Source organism: Temnothorax longispinosus, chromosome 10 (genome assembly GCF_030848805.1).
Source record: "Temnothorax longispinosus isolate EJ_2023e chromosome 10, Tlon_JGU_v1, whole genome shotgun sequence".
NCBI classification, from domain to species: domain Eukaryota; kingdom Metazoa; phylum Arthropoda; class Insecta; order Hymenoptera; family Formicidae; genus Temnothorax; species Temnothorax longispinosus.
In genome coordinates, this window is record NC_092367.1 from 20,528,839 (window position 1) to 20,548,286 (window position 19,448).

Genomic DNA, 19,448 nt, shown 5'->3' on the forward strand with positions numbered 1-19,448 from the left:
TTAAAAGTTATAATTTGATTACATATATATATATATATATATATATATATATATATATATATATATATATATGTGACATGATAATTTATATGTATATGTACAATATGTCACGAAATAAGAACGATAAAAGTTAACACCACTTTTGAGTCTCTGAGATCAATATGCTATATTATTTTTATATAATTAATAAATAATTCAAAAAAGATTTATTTTCTCCATCTATACACATAACAATGTACATACAAAGAAAATTATTATATATACAGAGTTAGTTTTATATCATATAAGTCATAAGTGAAAAAACTCGTCAATTTATTTTTTAAACTATACAATTCAGATATTTTAAAGAGGTTGACAATTTCATTGATATCTTCTGGATAAAAATATCTAATCTGGATAGAAATATCTAGCAATATACATTCTATAACGACCTAAATTTAAGTTTACACTTTTTTTTTCTTTTAGACATTAATATTTTTATTATTCTTAATGATCTCTGATCCGATCGGTAAAAACATAATGATTTTTCTTCGTCTTCCACATGTTAAATTTTCAAGCTTCTTTAATCTCGCTCTGGATAATACTGGATTAATATTTTGGAAAGTTGTTGAGCTAATTCCATCGATGATGCGCACAACGTCCTTCTGCTCATCACGTCAAATGGACCTCCTTTTAACATAAGAGCGAAATGAATTAGACGTGCATTATTTTGGCATCTATCTTGTACACTGACCGGCAGGAATGCCTGGACATTTTGATATGTATATGACATATATGTACATGTATATGTATATGTATTATATGTCCAGGCATTCCTGCCGGTAGAGTGTACATATATTATTATATGTCAAATTATTTGGCTGTGATTTGATTGACGCGTATTAATGTTTTGCAACTGTTTACCAGCTGGATCTATCGATACACCGCCGGCTTCTCGAACAATAAGATCTCCGGCTGCAATGTCCCACGCATGTATACCAAATTCAAAAGAAACGTCAGCACCACCAAGAGCCACCATGCACATATTCAGAGCTGCTGAACCAAGCGTTCGTATCCTGTACGATAGAGTCGATAAGTAAATAAATCTCTTTATGAAATCTTTCATGTAATCTTTCATATAGCTCGTAAATATGTCTTACCCGTGAACTTGTGCCGTAAGGAGCGTTATATTTTGCAAGACTATTTTCAATTTTTCTGGATCTCTACTGGTTCCCATTTCTACCATTACCAGTGCCTTACGCAATTCTGAAGTAACGACCATTAATTAAATTAGACAAAATGATTAGAAGAAGAGTTGTCGATAGTCGCATATAGTGATGATATGAAAAAAACATTTTCAAAATTTGAAGCAAACGATGGAATGAACAATGGATGTGGAACAATATTATACATATATAATTAATCGACTTGGAATATTAATTCTTTGATACATTAGCCTTTTCGGCGCTGAATAAAATCATATCGTGAAATTCGCATTCGTTCATCGTCTGAAAATGTTGGTTTTATATATAAGACGATTTTTGACGATCGTTTGGTATGGTTTGATACATATATACCAAACACGCAAAAAATCGCCTATAGTGAGAGATTACTTGCACTACATTTAATCAAATTGATTATCAAAGTATGAATATAGGCATACAAAAGATTTGAAGGGGATGAAATAAGCTCTAATAAATCATGTATTTTGAGCGATTCGAAACGCCTATGTAGTACAAAGATGTAACTTATTTATTCGTTATTAAAAATAGAGGACGATTTACCCTTTTCGTCGGATACATGAATTGGGGCGCCATTGAGAAATGCGCCCTGACCTTTACGAGCGGTAAAAAGTTGCTCCAAGATCGGATTATACACTACTCCTATTTCCGCTACTTTATTAATAAGCAGCGCAACTGAGACGCACGTGTGCGGTAAACCGTGAACGAAATTCATCGTCCCGTCGATAGGATCGATCACCCATGTTGGAGCATCCGTCAATTCTACTTTCTGTCCCGATGCAGTGCTCTCCTCGCCGATAAACCTGCATGCCGCGTAAAATATTTACTTTAGATGTCAAAATAGCTTGCCTTTTTTCCCTTTAACTTTTGCTATTGAGGCAAATTTAATTTGCATTTTAATTTCCTCCTCCATCTCTACTTTCTACTTGAAGTATTTTCACCATTTTTTTTTCCCCCTATTATGTGAATATCAAATATTTCTTACGCGCTGCCGCGCATTATTGAAAATTATCGTCATTACTTATATATCTGCAATGTTACAAGTTACAAGATTTCGCGGCTATATTATTGTTAGACTCTTGCAAAGTTTATTTTATTAAGACTGTGAGATTAATGTAGATAAAAATATTATCGATGTATTATTATATCTATTCAATTGCTATTGCAACGTATGCGTGAGTCTAGAATCTGGATATACTTTCAACGAGTTTCAAGTTTCATTGAAAAAGACGCAAGTCATGAGTCGAAGGCAATATATAGCCAAGTACGTGATTTAACTTGCCTGTGTTCGGGATATCTGGACGATATTCCGTCGATTAAAAGTTTTTCTACCTCTTGATCCCATTTCGTAACCAAATCAACGTCGCACGATTTCGTGAGCACATCTTTTCGTTGCGAAATCTTTTCCCTGATGATCTGCAGGTAAAACATATATGTATAGAGCACGATGAAATCTGTTTCAGAGATCGATATATGCATATCCTATATACATATCTATATTATCGATGTGTGCCATGTGTGTGGCAACTGCCAAAAACTGGATGCAATATTATCATGATTCGAATTATTATTATACTTGTAAACAAATACACATTGCATGCTACCAAACGCGATTGCGCGAGGAAAAAAAACATGTAGTTTTTGCCGCACATTTACTCGCATGATTGTCTGTGCGCGCGCGCGCGCGCGCACAATATTATCAATATCAATGTATTTCCGCTTATTCGCATCCTGTGATTCCTGTGCCTGTTCAGGAATCATCACGCGCACTATCGTAATCTCTCATATATATGTCTATACCAGCAGTGCCAGCAGTGACCAGCAGTCAGCAGTCAACACACACAGATCTTGTAAAATATATATCCTATCTGATAAATTTTAATAGCGACATAACTCGTCACTTATACATTCTCAGAAGCCAAGCCAGCGAGTTAACTTACCGAGCCAGCTTGCTTCACGAGTCGCAAAATTTCGATGTAGCACTCGTCGACATTCGACATGATTTATCCGACGTGAGAAACGCTTCCGACTTCTGAGAGAGGCCAACCTAGGCTAGGATATGTAATATGTAATAATGTAAATGGAATATGGAATATGGAATTCCGTTATCAGGCCCTCACAGCTCGCACCCCACCCCACAAGTGACCACTGCGCTCTGCGCCGCGAATTCACTCGTTCGCTATGTGCTATCACCGACTGATGAGCAGCTGATCGCAGATTACTCGCCGATACTGAATACTGACTGTATTTGCGACACTCGGCTGACTCGGCTCACTCGACGACAACCGCGTTGAACCGCGCCGAATCGGTACCCACCGGCACGACCCGCACTACTCGCACGACCACATGACATATCGAGCATCAAGACGTTTGAAGCCAAGCACCGACGACTCCGCGACGCCCGCGACGGCCGTCCCCGTGTAATGGCCTCAGATGGCTTCCTACAGTTCCTACTAACGCGATAACGTCACGCGTATTGGTCTTCTACGGAAACTTCCACCACCCATTGTGCGAATCGATTCTCGCCAGTCCTCACACTATACACATAGATAAGAAATACAACAAAGTAATTAAAATAATTATTTTTTTTTTACACTTTTCTACAAGGATGAAGGATTTTCTACATGCGAAAGGGATGCGAAAGAATGGTACAATACTCTTCAATGTTTAACAGAACAATCGTAATTATAATACACGCGTATATACTCTTGGTGTAGTATATATATAGATGGACATATATATATATATATACATATATATATATATCTGTCTCTTACATATATCGCTTGTTTTATATCTACATACAATACAATACATGTACACTTATTATCACACCTAAAGTTGTTTTGTTCCACAAGGAATGATATGTATGTGACGTAACTCCCGAAGGAATACGAGGCATTACGAGGCAACTTTCATTCATAAGTACATACATCTGTATATATTCTTTCTTTAATCGCTTATTCTTTAAGTAGCAGAAACGACGAGACACGACTCATCCCTCTCTGAGCGTTTCAAGCTCATCTCAAAGAACATGTCATTAAAACGAAATATACATACGTAAAAGTGATAGAGAGCCACCCTGTGTATATGCGTATACAAGCAGTTTTTTAACGTGTTTTTATATATATGTATTTGTATATATGTACACATCAAATAGCAAAAAACAAAATTTCCTTTTTGCATTACATTATAGTAATGATGCATCAGCAATAACGCGTACACATCGCCCAGCTATCCACTACATTCGTCCGTTAAATTAAATAACAGTTGTTAGTAATTGTGCAACCAGCGTTCTGCTATCGTGCTATTTTTATTACAATTTACCAGTATTGAGCGTTTTGCCTCTTGCGATTAATTTCAAACTTAACCTTGGACTTAACAAAAGGACACTTACTATCTTACTGGCGATGCTTATGTAGGATATGTATCGCAGCCGCGACACCTCTTTGAGGAGAGCGACCAATAATTTAATTAATTTAATTATATCAACAATCTACTCCTTCCTTATACATCCCTTTTGATCTATTCGAGATCAAGTGGTCGAGTCGAAAATAAAAGAGAGAGAGAGAGAGAGAGAGAGAGAGAGAGAGAGAGACATACCTAAAAAATATAACTTACACATTTTTACTCACTTAAAAATCTTGAATGACAATATCATCAGGATGACGATATCAATTCGATTCGATTGACGAGAGGACAACAAAATCGTTTTATATAATACATTTTGTACGTTGGTAAAATTGTTCGTAATGTTGTCAAATTAATGACTGAATATACGATAAGATTCTGAAAAGTATGCGTCTCTGATATTGTGCGAATTCAATGTGCAATCTATTACTCTTTTATCTATATAAAATTATCCGGAAATCGTGCGATATGTTTCCGACATTCATCAATCGCGAAAAATTCTCTCAAGATACTTTCATTTTTCCTATGATAAGCAAGAAAATGCATGACTTAAACGCATGGCCTTAACTCAAATAAAAGTTGAATAACAGTTTCATCGGCCAATGTTGACGTGTCTCCGATATTCCTGTCGCCCGCCGCGATTTTTCTCAACATACGTCTCATAATCTTGCCGGATCTTGTTTTCGGTAGAGCCGGGGCATGTTGGATGGCGTCCGGTTGAGCGAATGGGCCAATTCTTTCACGTACTGCTCAAATCATATTAATTTTACACGCGTATTAATCACATCGCATATTAAATAGGGCATAAGTTTAGTCGCGCGAGTCGAATGAAACTCACCTTTCCTTTTAAGCTCGCCTTGCAATTTTTCGTCGAATGTCGTCCCCGCGGTTGGCGTAATGAAACAATATAGACATTGACCTTTAACAGGATGCGATTTGCTGACTACTGCAGCCTCGGCTACCGAAGAATGTTCCGCCAACACACTTTCCACTTCAGCCGTTGACATTAGATGACCGGAAACGTTCAGCATATCGTCGATACGGCCAGTTACCCACAGATATCCATCTGCGTCGCGTCTCGCACCTAAAATCATTAATCGAAAGAAAGATGTAATTACATAATTTTCATATGACTGATCGCAATCGATCGCAATTGAAAGTTAAATAAGTTTGCAAAAATAAAATCTTAATTTTAAATGAGAGACGAAGGGAGAATAAGGATCGACGTCCATTCCCCTGGAGCGATATATGAATAAAATTGGAATATGGAGCATATTTAACAGTAGGGAATCTCGAATTACTTGGCCCAACCTAATTCCTAAACTCTGATCTGAATTAGGCTACAAACACGCCGTCATGTCTTACTTTACTATTAACTATTAGATATTAGACAGTCGACTCTGAGATTAGTCTGACTGTCTGACTGACAGTCCAAGTCGAACGTCAAACGTCGAACCTAAACGCGCACGTAACTCTGGTCAAAATTGTTAGATTATGTAGCCAAATCGTAAGATCGGCGCGTTTACGAAATCCGCGTAAAGCAAACGTCCAATTTAATCCGCAACGATATAAAGCGATTATAAAAATTTCGAATATATAAAATGACACTTCGAAAGATCAAAGCTCGTCAGATATTCGACAGCAGGGGCGAACCGACGTTGGAAGTCGATGTGATCACCGATGTCGGTTTATTCAGATCGTCAGTACCCTCTACCGTGTTGCTCAATCCGAATCAAGCGCGCGAAATCAGAGATGAGAACGCGGCGGCTTATCACGGTCGCTCGGTATTTAAAGTTGTCGATACCGTTAACAACGTGATTGCTCCTCAACTGATAAAGTCAAGGCTAGAAGTTTGTCAACAAATGGAGATAGACGGTTTGCTAAACAAGTTGGATGGTACGGAGAATAAATCGAGACTCGGCGTTAACGCTATCCTCGGGGTCTCCGTAGCCTGTTGCAAAGCCGGCGCCGCTAAGAAGGGTCTCCCGGTATACAGGTATAGTGTATATATACCATCGTTATTTTATTCCATATATAAGACCATTTATACAGCTAAATTCACCTGGGATTCCGGGATCGATTCTGCAAAGAATCCTTTTATTACAATCACTTATTCTCGGTCTTTTATATATTTTAGATACATTGCCGAATTGGCCGAAAACAATAAATTGTGCATACCTGTACCAAGTTTTACCATGATCAACGGAGGACGATATGCTGGCAATAATTTATCGTGTCAAGAATTTGCGATATTACCCGTAGGTGTGTGTATGCGTGCATACTTATATGTATGTATGTACATGCAAAGCTGAATACATATATGATCTCTAATTAATGATTAGACTTTCGAAATATCCGGCCAGAGTTTCTTGTGTTTTTCATGCGTGACGCAGGTGCCGAGAGTTTCGCCGACGCCATAAAAATGGCCACCGAAATGTATCGAGTGCTAGAGAGAAAAATCATCGATGCTAAACAAATACGGGGCCCACTTCCGACTAGTGACGATGGAGCCTTTGCTCCTAATTTGGAGAACGACGAAGCCGCTTTAACCCTTTTAGACGCATCCATTAGAGACGCTGGTTACGAAGGCAAAATTAAAATAGCGCTGGATATGGCAGCGAGCGCTTTTTATAAAGAAGGTCTATTATTATCTTCCTCCTTCCACATACAATTATCTTACAGGCATATCCTAAAGAAAGTCTGCATTTACATTCACACATAGGAGGATATGACTTAGCGTTCAAGACGAAGGATTCCGAGCCCACTAATTATTTGGGGGCCGAGGCTTTACGGGACCAATATCTTAAGTATATCTCGAAATTCCCAACGATAGTTTCGATCGAAGATCCTTTTGATCAAGAGGACTGGGATAGTTGGCTAACGATCGTTCACCAAGGGATTCAAGTAGTCAGCGACGATCTCACCGCGATGAATGTCGAGAGGATCGAAGAAGCAATGGTCAGAAATGTAGCAAACTGTCTCATACTAAGACTATCACAGATCGGCACTGTGACAGAGGTCATTAATTGCGCGAAAATGGCAAGAATCAACAATTGGGGTTATATCGTGAGCACAAGCCACGGCGAGACGGAAGACAATTTCATCGCAGATTTGGCGGTTGGACTTTCCGCCGGTCAATTCAAAGCCGGAGCACCTTGCAGGTAACAGAGAGGACGCGGGCAAATATGTCGTCAAAAGTGATATGTTCCGAGTTTAGAATCAATCTCAAATCGAATGCCAATTCATTTCATCGTCGCTAATTTTTTACTCGAGCTTATTCTCGTCTAACGATCGACCGGATTATACGATACGTAAAAATCATATCCATTTAACCATGGCTGCGGGCCCACTTGACGCTACAAATGCTTTGAAGCATGCGTTTTTCTTCACCTTCTTTCTTCGTTGAAAGAAAGGAGAAGAGGAATGCTTCGAAACATTTGTAGCGTCAAGTGGACCGCAGCCCGTGTCTAATATTGCCCATAATTGCAGGAGTGAAAGAATGGGCAAGTATAATCAAATATTGAGGATCGAAGAGGAACTTGGTAAAGATGCCAAATACGTTGGAACGAAATATCGAAATCCTCTAGCGAAATAATCTCGCGGGTAGTATGCGTGCCATTAATTGAAATACAACAATAAAATAATAAGGGGGGGAGGAAACAGAAGAAAGATCAGACAACGCGCTTACCGTCTCCCGTACAGTAAAATCCATTGAATCGATCAAAGTACGTATTTTGAAAACGTTGATGATTGCCGTAGAGGGTTCGCATCATCCCTGGCCACGGTCGACGGAAGACGAGGTATCCCTCTCCTTCGCCCTCAATCACGCGACCGTCCTCGTCAAGAAGCTCCGGCAGAACTCCAAAGAAAGGGAATGTCTACACATTCGTTTTGTACATCAGAAATAAATAATTATTTGTCATGCAGGAATATTTTAATGGTAAAAAGTTTTTTACCGCGGAGCCTGGCTTCATAGGCGTAGCACCAGGCAACGGTGTAATTACATGACCACCAGTTTCCGTTTGCCAGAAAGTGTCTGCTATGCTGCATTTGCCGTGGCCGACGAGATTATAAAACCAGAGCCAAGCTTCGGTATTGATCGGTTCGCCGACTGAACCGAGGACCTGAAACGCATGGCTCTCTGTATGTTAAGCATATATTTCTTTCGTTTACGTCTTTATTCTTTTTCTTTTTCTTTTTTTCCGATCGATGAATAAGCGCAACGAGATTTACCTTAAGCGTGGATAAGTTATGCTTCTTGACAAGATGATCGCCAAATTTCATTAGTGATCTGATAGCCGTTGGCGCCGTATAAAATTGCGTGACCTTGTACTTGTCGATAATGGACCAGTATCGATCATTTTCCGGATAGAAGGGTGTACCCTCGAACTGTCAAGTGCGAATTGCCGAGAGTGAAAAGGCCGAAAGTGACGAACGATATACGTAAGAGAATGTAGGAAATGGCATACGTACTATGACAGATGTTGCGCCATTCGCCAACGGGCCGTAAACCACGTAAGTGTGTCCTGTGATCCAACCGCAATCGGCGGTACACCAATAAATATCGCCTGGATGATAGTCGAAAACATATTTGAAAGTTGTTGCCGCATAGATCAAATATCCCGCAGTGGTATGGAGAACACCCTTCGGTTTTCCAGTAGAGCCGCTATGTAGGAAAGCATTTAAAATAATCGTTTGAGCGAGAACGAATTGGGGGGGGGGGGAGAGGGAGAGGGAGAGAGCTACGCATCTTGGAGAAAGGCGCTATTCGTTATCGACTCTATTTTCTATTTGGCCTCGACTGCGATAGGTAGACGATTGTGATGACAAACAAAAGGAACACGTACCTCGTATAAAGGATAAACAGTGGATCCTCAGCAGCCATCCAAACTGGATAACAGCTCGCCTCTGCATCCTCCATCTCGTCGTGCCACCAAACATCTCGATCGTCGTCCCAAGAAACATTGGCCATTTCCATGGCCGTACCGTTGCTAGTGCCGTTCACTCCCTTCGTCTTACCCTGTGGATTGTTGAGTCTTCTCAGATGCGCGACGACGATGCAGCTTTCGAGTCGATGGCCATGCTTCGTGACCTTATCCGCAGCTTCGTCGCAGATATTTTTCAACAGAAGCAACTTCTCGCCTCTCCACACGCCATCCGCAGTGATGAGAACTTTGGCCTTGGAATCGAGGACACGGTCCGCCAACGAGTCAGATGAATATCCTGCGAACTGCAATCGTATTATCATATACCGTGTGTCCTTATTGTTTTTCTCCTCCTGACTTTACCCGGGAAGACAAACTCCCGTTAGCCTATATTGGTATTTACTTACCACCACGCTGTGAACCGCCCCTATCCTCGTGCAAGCCAGCATGGCGATCGGTAGCTCCAAGATCATCGGCATGTAAATCACCACTTTGTCGCCGTTGGAGACACCCTTCGACTTGAGAACATTCGCAAACCTGCACGTCTCCTCGAGCAACTTTCTATACGTCAGTCGCGAATAATCTTCCGGATCGTTTCCTTCCCTGGGTGATAGCACAACGAATAGTAGTAAATGATAAAATCTAACGATACAATTTTTCATTCGACTCGACATTCGAAAGAAGACGAAAAGTATCAAAATTACATTCTATTCGCGCGGTCTCACAAGCGCCAAGTCGCGTAACGCGAGGACGCAGCAATGAATATAAATACATAAACATACTTATACGTGTATATATATATATATATATATATATATATATATATATATATATATATATATATATATATGTCAGGCGCATTTAACTGTACATACGTAAATACATACATGTGCATTAGATCTGAATCGTTTGGAGCAGTCTAAAGAGTCATTAGTTTTATTTTCCCTCAATTTGAAATTTGAAGTATCCTACTATGCGTATCTAAAAGATTTCGAGGGATACCTTATAACTATATGAGAAAGGTCAAGCTTGGAAATGTGCTCGAAGAGAGACCGCGCGCGCGCATACATTTTGATAAGTCTTACGTCAATAAGCGTAACATGCTAATGCTAAATTAACAATAAGAATTGTCGTAGAATGGACTACATTATGGAAGGTCAAAACAAGCTTGACAAGCTTGCGCCTAGCTTGATGACATCGCAAATCGACCGATAAAACGAGACTTTTCAATCACATCGCCTCGGTCGCTATACTGATTGTGAATAGAGAAAGTTACGTCGTGCAGTAAAATCTCGTGTAATAGAAATAGGATATACGCTAAGAGCTAAGAGCTATAAGAGCTACGAGCGTGAGATGAACTAGATATAGTCTCTCATCAGTCTTATATGCGCTGAAGGATATATATTATCCTTGAGCGACGTTACGTGAGGTCTGAGGAGAGCGCGCCGCATCTGAAAATGACCTTCATCTCTCAATCTCCTCTCTAAACTCAGGGTTAGACGGTGTTAATTCATATACCGTCCAAGTCATTAACATTAACATTAACATTAACATATACCATCTTAATTGTACTTGGCAATCTTAGCATTCGTGATTTGCGCTCGGCGAATATTTGAATTTGAATGCATTTTTATGATATTTTTCTGACAGTCCCGTCCGTCTATAATGTCTATATAATCTTGCTCTCATGTCTCATTGGCGATCGATCGGATTTACGCTCAAATCGCTCGCATCGCGCTTGCATATTCGCGATATTCGCGATATTCGCGAGGAAAAGGAGACTTTGCTCGGGTATCTCAGATATCTATATCTATATCGAACGGTTGCCGACGATGCCGACGCGACGCCAAGAAGGGACGTCTCGCGGCTCGCATGCCCTCGCGGCAAAATTTTCAGTGCGAATCGCGTGATCGAATCGTGCTCAGTCTGCGAGTCTGCTCGGTCCTCACGTCCTCAGTCGTGCTGTCGCTGTGACGCAATCAATGACGCGATCGCGCGCGATGCCTCGCTGGCCAATGGAGACGCAGGCCATGTGTGTAGGCCATGTGTCGAGTTTTTCGGCAAATATTAAATAGGATGGACATGGTCCGTGTCCGTGATCGTCCGACGCGGTCGACGGTCGACGGTCGACGTCGCGTATTCTGTGACACGCGCGACAAAATGTCACAGACATGCATTAGAATATTCTGAATGGCATCGACGATCGTTGATGATTAAGCGAAAAGAGATACGACTCTGAAAACTCGAACTGTCCAAAATGCGCGATTCTAAGTCCAACGTTGTTGCATTATCGATGGTAATCGATGGTGAACACTGATTACTGAACGATAATCCGGCCGGAATCCAGCGTAGGTAGGCCGGGAATCAAATATGTATGAAGCGTGATATCGCGAAACTCATGATAATTCTTTTCGCTCGCGTCTCTCTCTCGCAAATATATAGCGAGCAAAGAGCGTAGAGAGAGATTCCCGCGAAACAAGTCTCATTCGATCGCGATCGGTTAAAAGTGGCGACGCGACCTCGCGTTATCGTTTCTACATCTACTTCGACAGACGAAGTAGATGTAGAAACGATAACGCGAGGTGGAGATATATATCGCATATTTAACAATGAAATATATCATTTTGCGTAAGCGACGCAAGCTCAACGTTCCAATGACTTGCATCTACTATTCGAGGATATATGTATACTTTACATGGAAATGAACCGCGCCGCGCGTGTCGGACACCGACGTCGAACGTGTTCGAACCGATCTGCGCTCTCGCTATCTCTCGACGTCGAATCGCGCTTTGTCTTATCTCAACTTACTCCTTACGGACTCCTCCAACGATTGTCATTACTCGTCCTCTTACTAGTCTTACCAGTAAAATGCAATTTTATCGCCATTTCCGCTCTTGACGTTCTTATCGAGTAGATTGAAGCTTATATTTGTCGATGCTCCCTCCATCCACCTTATGAAAATGTCACCTTTGCTCAGATCGAAATTGTACGAGAAGAACTTGTCCTCTATCGCTGGCGTTTCCCAATAAAATTGTTTGGCGATTTCTCCCCAGAACTGCGTCGGGTCCTTAATAGAGCTGGGGAAAGAGAAAGTTACGAGTCTCTCTACGTCTCACGTGGAGCTATATTACACGCTGCTTCTCTTCATCGTTTCGCGATACACGAAAAAATAACAATCCATACGTATTGTTTATTACTTATTGTCTCTCTCTCTCTCTCTCTCTCTCTCTCCCTCTTTAACGTTTAACGAATCGATTAATTTCTCTTTTCTTACGTAACGCGGCGATTCTTCATTCTACTTTATTTACAAATTTATGCACGTTCGGTGCACCCGCGAATTGTGCACATTATTATTGCCGTTTCCGCATTACGTGGACAAGTTCGCAGTCCCCCTCCGGTGGAATACATTGCGAATGAAAGAAATAATAAATACATGGATCGCACCGTGTTAAGTTGGAGTATAACGACGATATACATGTTACATTTCTAGCTGTCCGCGCCCGCCCCCGCACCGCGGAGGAGCTCTCTTTTCTTCACGGAGAAATTTGTCCCACCCCTACGGGATCGATATCGCGGCCGCGGCGCGCTTCTATTCGTGTCGTACGTATGTATACGTTTGTGCAAGGCATTAAGGCTAGATGAATCTCAATGCCCGAATCTCAAATAATCTCAATGCCCATCTAAAAACGCAATAATTATTTTTCTCGTGAGAGAGAGGGGGGGGAGAGAGAGAGAGAGAGAGAAAGAGAGAGAGAGAGAGAGAGAGAGAGAGAGAGAGAGTAACAACCCCGTTGCACCGACCGTTAAAGGTCAATATCAGTAAGTAAACATCCCCTTCAAATACCAAAATCCGACTAGCGAGCTAAAGAAGAAACATGTAGGTACCTTTGCATCTCTCTACCGTTTATTTATTCTATTAATCCTTTTGCATCTCGTAAACGTTTTCGCGTCAAAGACTTATGTTCGATCCGAGAGCGACAGTTTGTGCGATGACAGTTCTCTCTCTCTCTCTCTCTCTCTTTGGCGTAGGGCGTAGGGCGTAGGCGTAAGACGTGGAAATTTCATGTTTTTTCCTGCTCACCTCTCGTGCATTCGCTTGTACTGTTCCATGCTACCGCAGTGCGCCTCCCTCGCGAGCTCCGAATTGGGGTAGTACATTTTCTCTGCCATGTTACGCTCCTCTCTTCCTCTTTTTCTCTATTTCTCTCTTTCTGTCGTCTGGGCGCTCGAATCCTCGTTCAAACTAGAACGAAACGTCCGTAAAGATAAAACAAAAACTGTGATACTTGTGGTCGCGGTCGCGCGCTGTACGAGGTACGAGACGACGCGACGCGCGACGTTGGGGTTTGGGCCGTTTGGGGTGGCGAGTGGCGACTAGGCTTCACTAATTGCAAGCTCGCGGCGGCTCGCGGCTCGCGGCTCGCGTCACTCTCCGTACGTATGGTATGTACCGTATATACATACGTACGCAACACTTTACCGGCCTGACCGATGGCGACGAACCACGACTGATGAGTGACGACTGACGACCGATGAGTGATGACCGATCCACTGATCGACTGATCGCGTCGTCGCGAGTACGCGCGGCGAGTATCGCGACTCGCGACTCGCGACCGAAACGAAACGCGCGCGCAACACGATCAACGGGCAACGGAAAACGGAACTGGCGCGGGGCGGCGGAGGCCGGGGCGATGGCTGCGATGGTGATGGTGTAATGGTGTCAGTGTCGGTGCGAGCACACGGACACGGGTGCACGAGTGACGAGCACCGACACCGACCAACACCAACCTGACCAATCCAGCACAGGGCTGACAGGGCAGTAGGGCACAGGTGAAAGTGACTGAGGGAGTATCGATGCGATTGCCCGATTACGTCACGTTTCTTTTCTACTTGATTTCATATACGAGATATTACGTCTCTTTTTCGCGATTTTTCGTCGTTCCTCGTTCCTAGTTAACATATGTATGCCACTTTCGAATTTATCGATTTCGAATATTTACCCACGTACCCCGGGATCGAATCGAGTAATAATCCTATCGCTCGCAAATTAAGACACCTATAGCTGTCGTTTAATCACTTTAATTACTTTTTTGTACGTCCAGCGCTCCCGCGCGGGCTCGTGAAAAAATTTTTGTTTCTCGTCTCAATATATTTATTGATAATAATAATTTAAGTTTCCCTCGTAGTTGGTCCAAAACATATGGCGAATCAAGCCACCAATCAGAACGCCGCGTGCCTACACCCTCTACACCTTTCTCACACTCAAGGGTGCGTTCCGATTCCCCACCTGAGTGGGGAAATCTATAGTGCACGTGACATATACTATAGGGTTTTTAGCACTCGGGTGGGGAATCCGAACGCAGCCCAAAAAGGACAGCGACGACCGACGGCCGACGGCCGACGACAGGCGGCGTTGCTGTTGCTCTAGAGACAAGCAGACAAGGGCAACGGTTAGGTTAGGTTAAACGTATGAAAGAGAAACCACTCTTTTCCATCGGTTTCGAAGCATTTTGAATTGTCATTGTCAAAAGCTGACATTTGTCAACGTGATCCTGAGTTCTGACTCGCATGGAAATGGAATGATAATTATATTTTGTACATCTTTGCAAGCGACAAGCGTTCGTGACGCTAAAGAGCCTAGTCAGCCTACTGCCACTGCCCATTTTGTACAGATTACCACCTCGTAATAATAATAGCTAACTTTTCAACATGCATTATCAGCCTTACGATGGCGAAGAGGAATTTGAACCGAGAGTCGTACCGAAACCTATAACTAAACGCGATGTAAGTTGCTTCTTCAAATTACCTCTGTCAAATCTTTTGTCTCTTATCTTGTTTATCTTGTGTAGTTTAGCTACATACAACATACCAAAAAGTATTGCAGAAATAATTTCAGACAATTTACAGTGCTTTGTAGCGCCGACTGTGCCCGAGATCTCTTTGATCTTCGAAAAGCCCATAACGAGGAAGTCAAACGATGCAAGTGCCGCGTCGTCGCCAGCAAGATCAGCGAGCGTGGTGCGGGTCTCTGACAATAATCCTATTTCGTGCAGTCCCAACTCTTACGCGGCCTGGAAGGAACAGAAATACTCTGGAGAGAATACTTGTGCAAGTACGACGCATGCTTCGCCATTGTGTGACAACTCTTATAGCTATACGTGTGCGTCGCCATCAGGCGTACAAAATCAGGCTTCTGCACAAAAGCGACGAGAGCAAACAGAAACTAGAGATAAGCATGAAAACGTGCCGAGTGCTAATAAGAATGATAGAATGTATGAGAAAAGTGTAAAGTTTAAATGTTCTAATACCAGGGATTCTTATAAACTCGAAAATCAGACTCGTTTATCTTCGAACAAGAGACCCTTGTCTTCCGCGTCGGTACAAAAAACAACTACGAGCGATACTATTTCGGATACTTTGAAACACGCTCAACATTTTCAGACCCCTGGACATCAACACGTTCATATACCTAGCTACTCAACGTGCAACGTCGACAATAACGAAACGGTGAAAACTTTGTTGCAGCTTGTAAATAGTCAAAATGAACAGATCAAAAATTTACAACTCCAGGTAGATAGACTAGTAAGATTGCAGGAAGAAAATTTCAGAAACAAATCAATGTGCTTGTGTTCGCAACCTCTTGCAAATCAAGTATTCAGATACCCGATAACGTGTTATGACCCTGCCCTTGCCTCGTCCCTCGCGCAGTCTCATAATCGAGGTATAAAGCAAAATGTGGCCTCGCAGAGTACGTCTGTTGTAGAGAAGCAAGATCTAGAAAACTTTGGTAATAATAATAATAATAATAGTAAAGTAGAAACAGCGTTGTTGGAACAGCACGCGACAAAGGCTTTTGTGGAACAAAAGGTTTCGATCGGCGTTATGACAAGTTTCGAATTTACCGTGCAAAACAGCCCGTTTCTGATAGATTCTGAAATATGTGAGAAGAATCTTGAAGCTCACAGAGAGGGTAACAATATTAATAGAACAAATACCGTAAATGTACATGATACAGCAGAACCTGTTAATAGATATAAGAATACATTTACGCGCAAGCCTGGAGCAGCGCAATTAGAGAATATAGTCGAAGATTCGGAGAGTTATTTGTCCTCTAGCTTGCAACAGCAAAGTAGTACGTTCAACGCGAGTTCTTCCGTCAAAGAATCTTCAAAGATGTATCAACATCTGTCTACTGATTTAAATCGGGAGGAAACGCACAAAGGTATATATATAGGCATAGGGAAAGACGTGAACGTGGATAACCGAGTGCGGACGGCGAAGAAACGGCCAAACACGTGCGGTAAAGCGCACGTTGTCGAACAAACGAACGATTACGTTAGGATAGACGGGAAAAAGAGCTATGAGACAAACATTGATCGACATTCTTTACGTGACGTGCATTCACCAGCAACTACGGACTACTATCATAATCATAGAAACAAAGAGTACGACGCTACGGTTAGACAACGTAAAGACGTAGGTGACAGCATGATTTTGAGCGGAGGTGATCTTAAGATACTCGAGAGACCTCCACCAACTCCCGAACCAAGTATTCACGTTGAGATGCAGGAGTATACGAGTGACGATGAGAGTGATAAGTTGAGGCATACTTCAAAAATAGGTTGGACCTTCTACAACAATGTTTTGGGACAAGTTAATGAAATTTTACAAAATTCTGGTGTTGCAAGCGATAAAGATAAAGATCTAAATCATGATAAAACAGCACGCAACGTTGAACAAGAAAATGATACGGAAACTAGAACGGCATTGAACACTGTTAAAGCGGCCACTTTGGAACAACTTCGGAGACTTGGGATTAGTCTAACTGATAACACGGAGCACAGGGAGTCCAATGGTAACAAGACGTATGTATCTTAATATTACGTTTTATTTCAAATTAAATAGAATTAAATCTAGCGATTCAAATCTGCGAATTATTTTTCTTCTTGAAACAAAAACTGACTGGCCACATTACTATATATATATATATGACGATGATGGTAATAATATATTAATGATAAGGGCAATTATAATTTATACGTGATTTTCTTTCAAGGTTGGACTTTGATTCATCTTTTTATCCCCGTTTGGATCATCAAGCAAATATGACACACGCCACTAGCGTTGTAAACGAAACAAATACGAGTATGCATATGAAAGCGTTGGCATTAAAGTATTTAAGTGACGAGCAACTGGCCGATATAGCGTGGCATAAACAAGAATCATCTTCATTGAAACATCTTATGCTCAGCAATATGCAAGGGACCAATATGTCATTAGCTACAATGCGTTATTTAGAAAGATATCAACTTCTCCCAGGAAAGAATAATGTTCAAGCAGAGAGTGAGTATATCGAGCAATGAGATGATACTGGTGTATGTACGTCACTTAAACGGAATTAAATAATATAAAATGTGTGCACGTGCGTGCATGCATGTGTGTAAAAGTGATATAAAATTATACATTTATAACGTTGTCTCGCGCTATTATGAGCATTACTCGCTGACATATAACACATGTAACGTTGTAACCTATATTTATTTATTTTCTAGGTACTGAACAAATATTTGACAAAGCCTCATCTAAACATGATTTTAGACTGGCGGCTGTAAACAATAGTCCTGCGCTACGTCGATATCCTCTTGTACAAACATCTGGAACCACTTGTCCTAGTAGAATATTAGATCTTTCAACTTTAAAACGACAACCAAAGTTATTATAAATTCTAAATCAAGTTATTTATGATATGTACCATAAAGAGATAAATTAATAAGCGATTTTTATTATATATTTATATGGAATACACAGCAGATTTTTATAAAAATCTTAACTCTTTCTTAACTTTCTAAAAAAAATAAAAACAAATTTGCTTAGCGACAATAGCGACAAACGTGAAACTCCACTGAACTCTACTTGTATAAATTACTGCACGTAGCTGAGACTCGAACCGTACATAGTCTGAAAAGTTAACGGTCGGTCGGTTAGAGTGGCTCTGATAGTACTAGATGCGATAAACTGGAGGTCGCTGAATGTATGTACACATACATACCCATATATATATACTCCAATCTCCAATATCTCCACAGACAGACCTCTGCCCTCTGCCTGCCTCTGCCTTTGCATACGTCATCTTTTTACTGAAAATCTTACAAAAACAATAAGAAGCGGCAACTTGACAGCTTTAAGGTAATTAAATACGTTTGGTGCTTTCAATTGTACGAATATTATATTAATGAAAACATTCAGATATATCATAATGATATAATCAAGTATAGAGATAACTTGAAACATCTAAAATGGACTATTTGCCTTACAGATGATTACAGACGTACAATTAGCTATATTCTGCAACATCCTGGGAGTTGCACTATTTTTCTTAGTATTTCTCTTCCACTACATAAATGCGACGTACACGAAATGAGGAATGAAGACGTGTGTTATTCGAAAAAGTCTGCTTGTGATGTAACCTAACCTAACCTATGTATTGTTGGATCAATGCGACCACGGCGACATTTCTTTCACATTGATCATAAAATATAATTCAATATGTTACTTAACAACTTGAAAGTGTCAAAACACTTGATTAAATATCGCATAATAGATAAAAAAAATTGTGCTTCTCGGTTTCATATGAATATTTCTAGAAAATAAACCTTATATTATATACTTTTACTCAAAATACTCTGTTTTCGTTTTTCACATATAAATCTTATTTTTAAATAATATATAAGCAATGTATCAGCAATAAGACATTTTCATTAAAAAAATATAATATTACACAAATACAGAGCTATGACTTTTCACAGTAATTTTTATGTATGTAAATATATATACTATGTGTATAAACAACGTTGCAAACTCATCAATCAATTTTAATTATTGCTTTACATTT

General features: G+C 40.8%; 5 protein-coding genes across 11 annotated transcripts; 3 read left to right on the forward strand and 2 right to left on the reverse strand.

Moving 5' to 3' along the window:
* Positions 1–291: 291 nt before the first annotated feature.
* Positions 292–3,740, reverse strand: LOC139820514 (inositol monophosphatase 1). 4 transcript variants are annotated; one of them, XM_071790882.1, is made up of 7 exons: positions 3,464–3,740; positions 3,161–3,267; positions 2,503–2,636; positions 1,764–2,023; positions 1,140–1,245; positions 904–1,055; positions 292–669 (listed from the first exon to the last, which is right to left on the reverse strand). In XM_071790882.1, the coding sequence occupies exons 2-7, from the start codon at positions 3,218–3,220 to the stop codon at positions 563–565; spliced, it is 819 nt and encodes a 272-aa protein (XP_071646983.1). In that variant the 5' UTR covers positions 3,221–3,267; positions 3,464–3,740; the 3' UTR covers positions 292–562. The 4 variants fall into 4 exon arrangements, with proteins under 4 accessions (XP_071646983.1, XP_071646982.1, XP_071646981.1 ...); XM_071790881.1 differs by having other exon boundaries at positions 3,161–3,272; XM_071790880.1 differs by having other exon boundaries at positions 3,341–3,740.
* A 139-nt stretch (positions 3,741–3,879) lies between these two features.
* On the reverse strand, positions 3,880–15,600 carry Accoas (acetyl coenzyme A synthase). Of its 4 annotated transcripts, none has more exons than XM_071790865.1 (11): positions 15,462–15,600; positions 13,638–13,799; positions 12,418–12,633; positions 9,964–10,159; positions 9,479–9,861; positions 9,105–9,297; positions 8,865–9,020; positions 8,588–8,755; positions 8,320–8,509; positions 5,470–5,715; positions 3,880–5,377 (listed from the first exon to the last, which is right to left on the reverse strand). In XM_071790865.1, the coding sequence occupies exons 2-11, from the start codon at positions 13,724–13,726 to the stop codon at positions 5,181–5,183; spliced, it is 2,034 nt and encodes a 677-aa protein (XP_071646966.1). In that variant the 5' UTR covers positions 13,727–13,799; positions 15,462–15,600; the 3' UTR covers positions 3,880–5,180. The 4 variants fall into 4 exon arrangements, with proteins under 4 accessions (XP_071646966.1, XP_071646965.1, XP_071646963.1 ...); XM_071790864.1 differs by lacking the exon at positions 15,462–15,600 and adding an exon at positions 14,037–14,186; XM_071790862.1 differs by lacking the exon at positions 15,462–15,600 and adding an exon at positions 14,025–14,172.
* LOC139820511 (enolase) lies at positions 5,749–8,324 on the forward strand. The gene is made up of 5 exons (XM_071790872.1): positions 5,749–6,627; positions 6,769–6,893; positions 7,025–7,270; positions 7,354–7,792; positions 8,121–8,324. Exons 1-5 carry the CDS (start codon positions 6,233–6,235, stop codon positions 8,224–8,226), a joined length of 1,311 nt encoding a protein of 436 aa, XP_071646973.1. The 5' UTR covers positions 5,749–6,232; the 3' UTR covers positions 8,227–8,324.
* On the forward strand, positions 14,445–19,235 carry LOC139820506 (uncharacterized). The gene is made up of 5 exons (XM_071790857.1): positions 14,445–15,340; positions 15,464–17,421; positions 17,613–17,899; positions 18,109–18,742; positions 18,873–19,235. Exons 1-4 carry the CDS (start codon positions 15,266–15,268, stop codon positions 18,276–18,278), a joined length of 2,490 nt encoding a protein of 829 aa, XP_071646958.1. The 5' UTR covers positions 14,445–15,265; the 3' UTR covers positions 18,279–18,742; positions 18,873–19,235.
* Positions 18,873–19,235, forward strand: LOC139820517 (dolichyl-diphosphooligosaccharide--protein glycosyltransferase subunit 4). The gene has a single exon (XM_071790884.1). It carries the CDS (start codon positions 18,873–18,875, stop codon positions 18,975–18,977), a length of 105 nt encoding a protein of 34 aa, XP_071646985.1. The 3' UTR covers positions 18,978–19,235.
* Positions 19,236–19,448: the final 213 nt, after the last annotated feature.

What these genes read in the sequence shown, in the direction of transcription:
- LOC139820514 (XM_071790882.1), bottom strand. Translation starts at nt 3,220, where the DNA reads ATGTCGAATGTCGACGAGTGCTACATCGAAATTTTGCGACTCGTGAAG. An exon ending in TCGTGAAGCAAGCTGGCTCG is followed by an intron (nt 2,637 to 3,160) that starts GTAAGTTAACTC and finishes TTTTACCTGCAG; the next exon opens with ATCATCAGGGAAAAGATTTC. An exon ending in CTTACGGCACAAGTTCACGG is followed by an intron (nt 1,056 to 1,139) that starts GTAAGACATATT and finishes TCTATCGTACAG; the next exon opens with GATACGAACGCTTGGTTCAG.
- Accoas (XM_071790865.1), bottom strand. Translation starts at nt 13,726, where the DNA reads ATGGCAGAGAAAATGTACTACCCCAATTCGGAGCTCGCGAGGGAGGCG. An exon ending in TACAAGCGAATGCACGAGAG is followed by an intron (nt 12,634 to 13,637) that starts GTGAGCAGGAAA and finishes CTCTTTCCCCAG; the next exon opens with CTCTATTAAGGACCCGACGC. An exon ending in GATAAAATTGCATTTTACTG is followed by an intron (nt 10,160 to 12,417) that starts GTAAGACTAGTA and finishes GCTATCACCCAG; the next exon opens with GGAAGGAAACGATCCGGAAG.
- LOC139820506 (XM_071790857.1), top strand. Translation starts at nt 15,266, where the DNA reads ATGCATTATCAGCCTTACGATGGCGAAGAGGAATTTGAACCGAGAGTC. An exon ending in AACCTATAACTAAACGCGAT is followed by an intron (nt 15,341 to 15,463) that starts GTAAGTTGCTTC and finishes GACAATTTACAG; the next exon opens with TGCTTTGTAGCGCCGACTGT. An exon ending in GAGTCCAATGGTAACAAGAC is followed by an intron (nt 17,422 to 17,612) that starts GTATGTATCTTA and finishes TTTTCTTTCAAG; the next exon opens with GTTGGACTTTGATTCATCTT.
- LOC139820517 (XM_071790884.1), top strand. Translation starts at nt 18,873, where the DNA reads ATGATTACAGACGTACAATTAGCTATATTCTGCAACATCCTGGGAGTT.
- LOC139820511 (XM_071790872.1), top strand. Translation starts at nt 6,233, where the DNA reads ATGACACTTCGAAAGATCAAAGCTCGTCAGATATTCGACAGCAGGGGC. An exon ending in AAGGGTCTCCCGGTATACAG is followed by an intron (nt 6,628 to 6,768) that starts GTATAGTGTATA and finishes TATATATTTTAG; the next exon opens with ATACATTGCCGAATTGGCCG. An exon ending in ATTTGCGATATTACCCGTAG is followed by an intron (nt 6,894 to 7,024) that starts GTGTGTGTATGC and finishes TGCGTGACGCAG; the next exon opens with GTGCCGAGAGTTTCGCCGAC.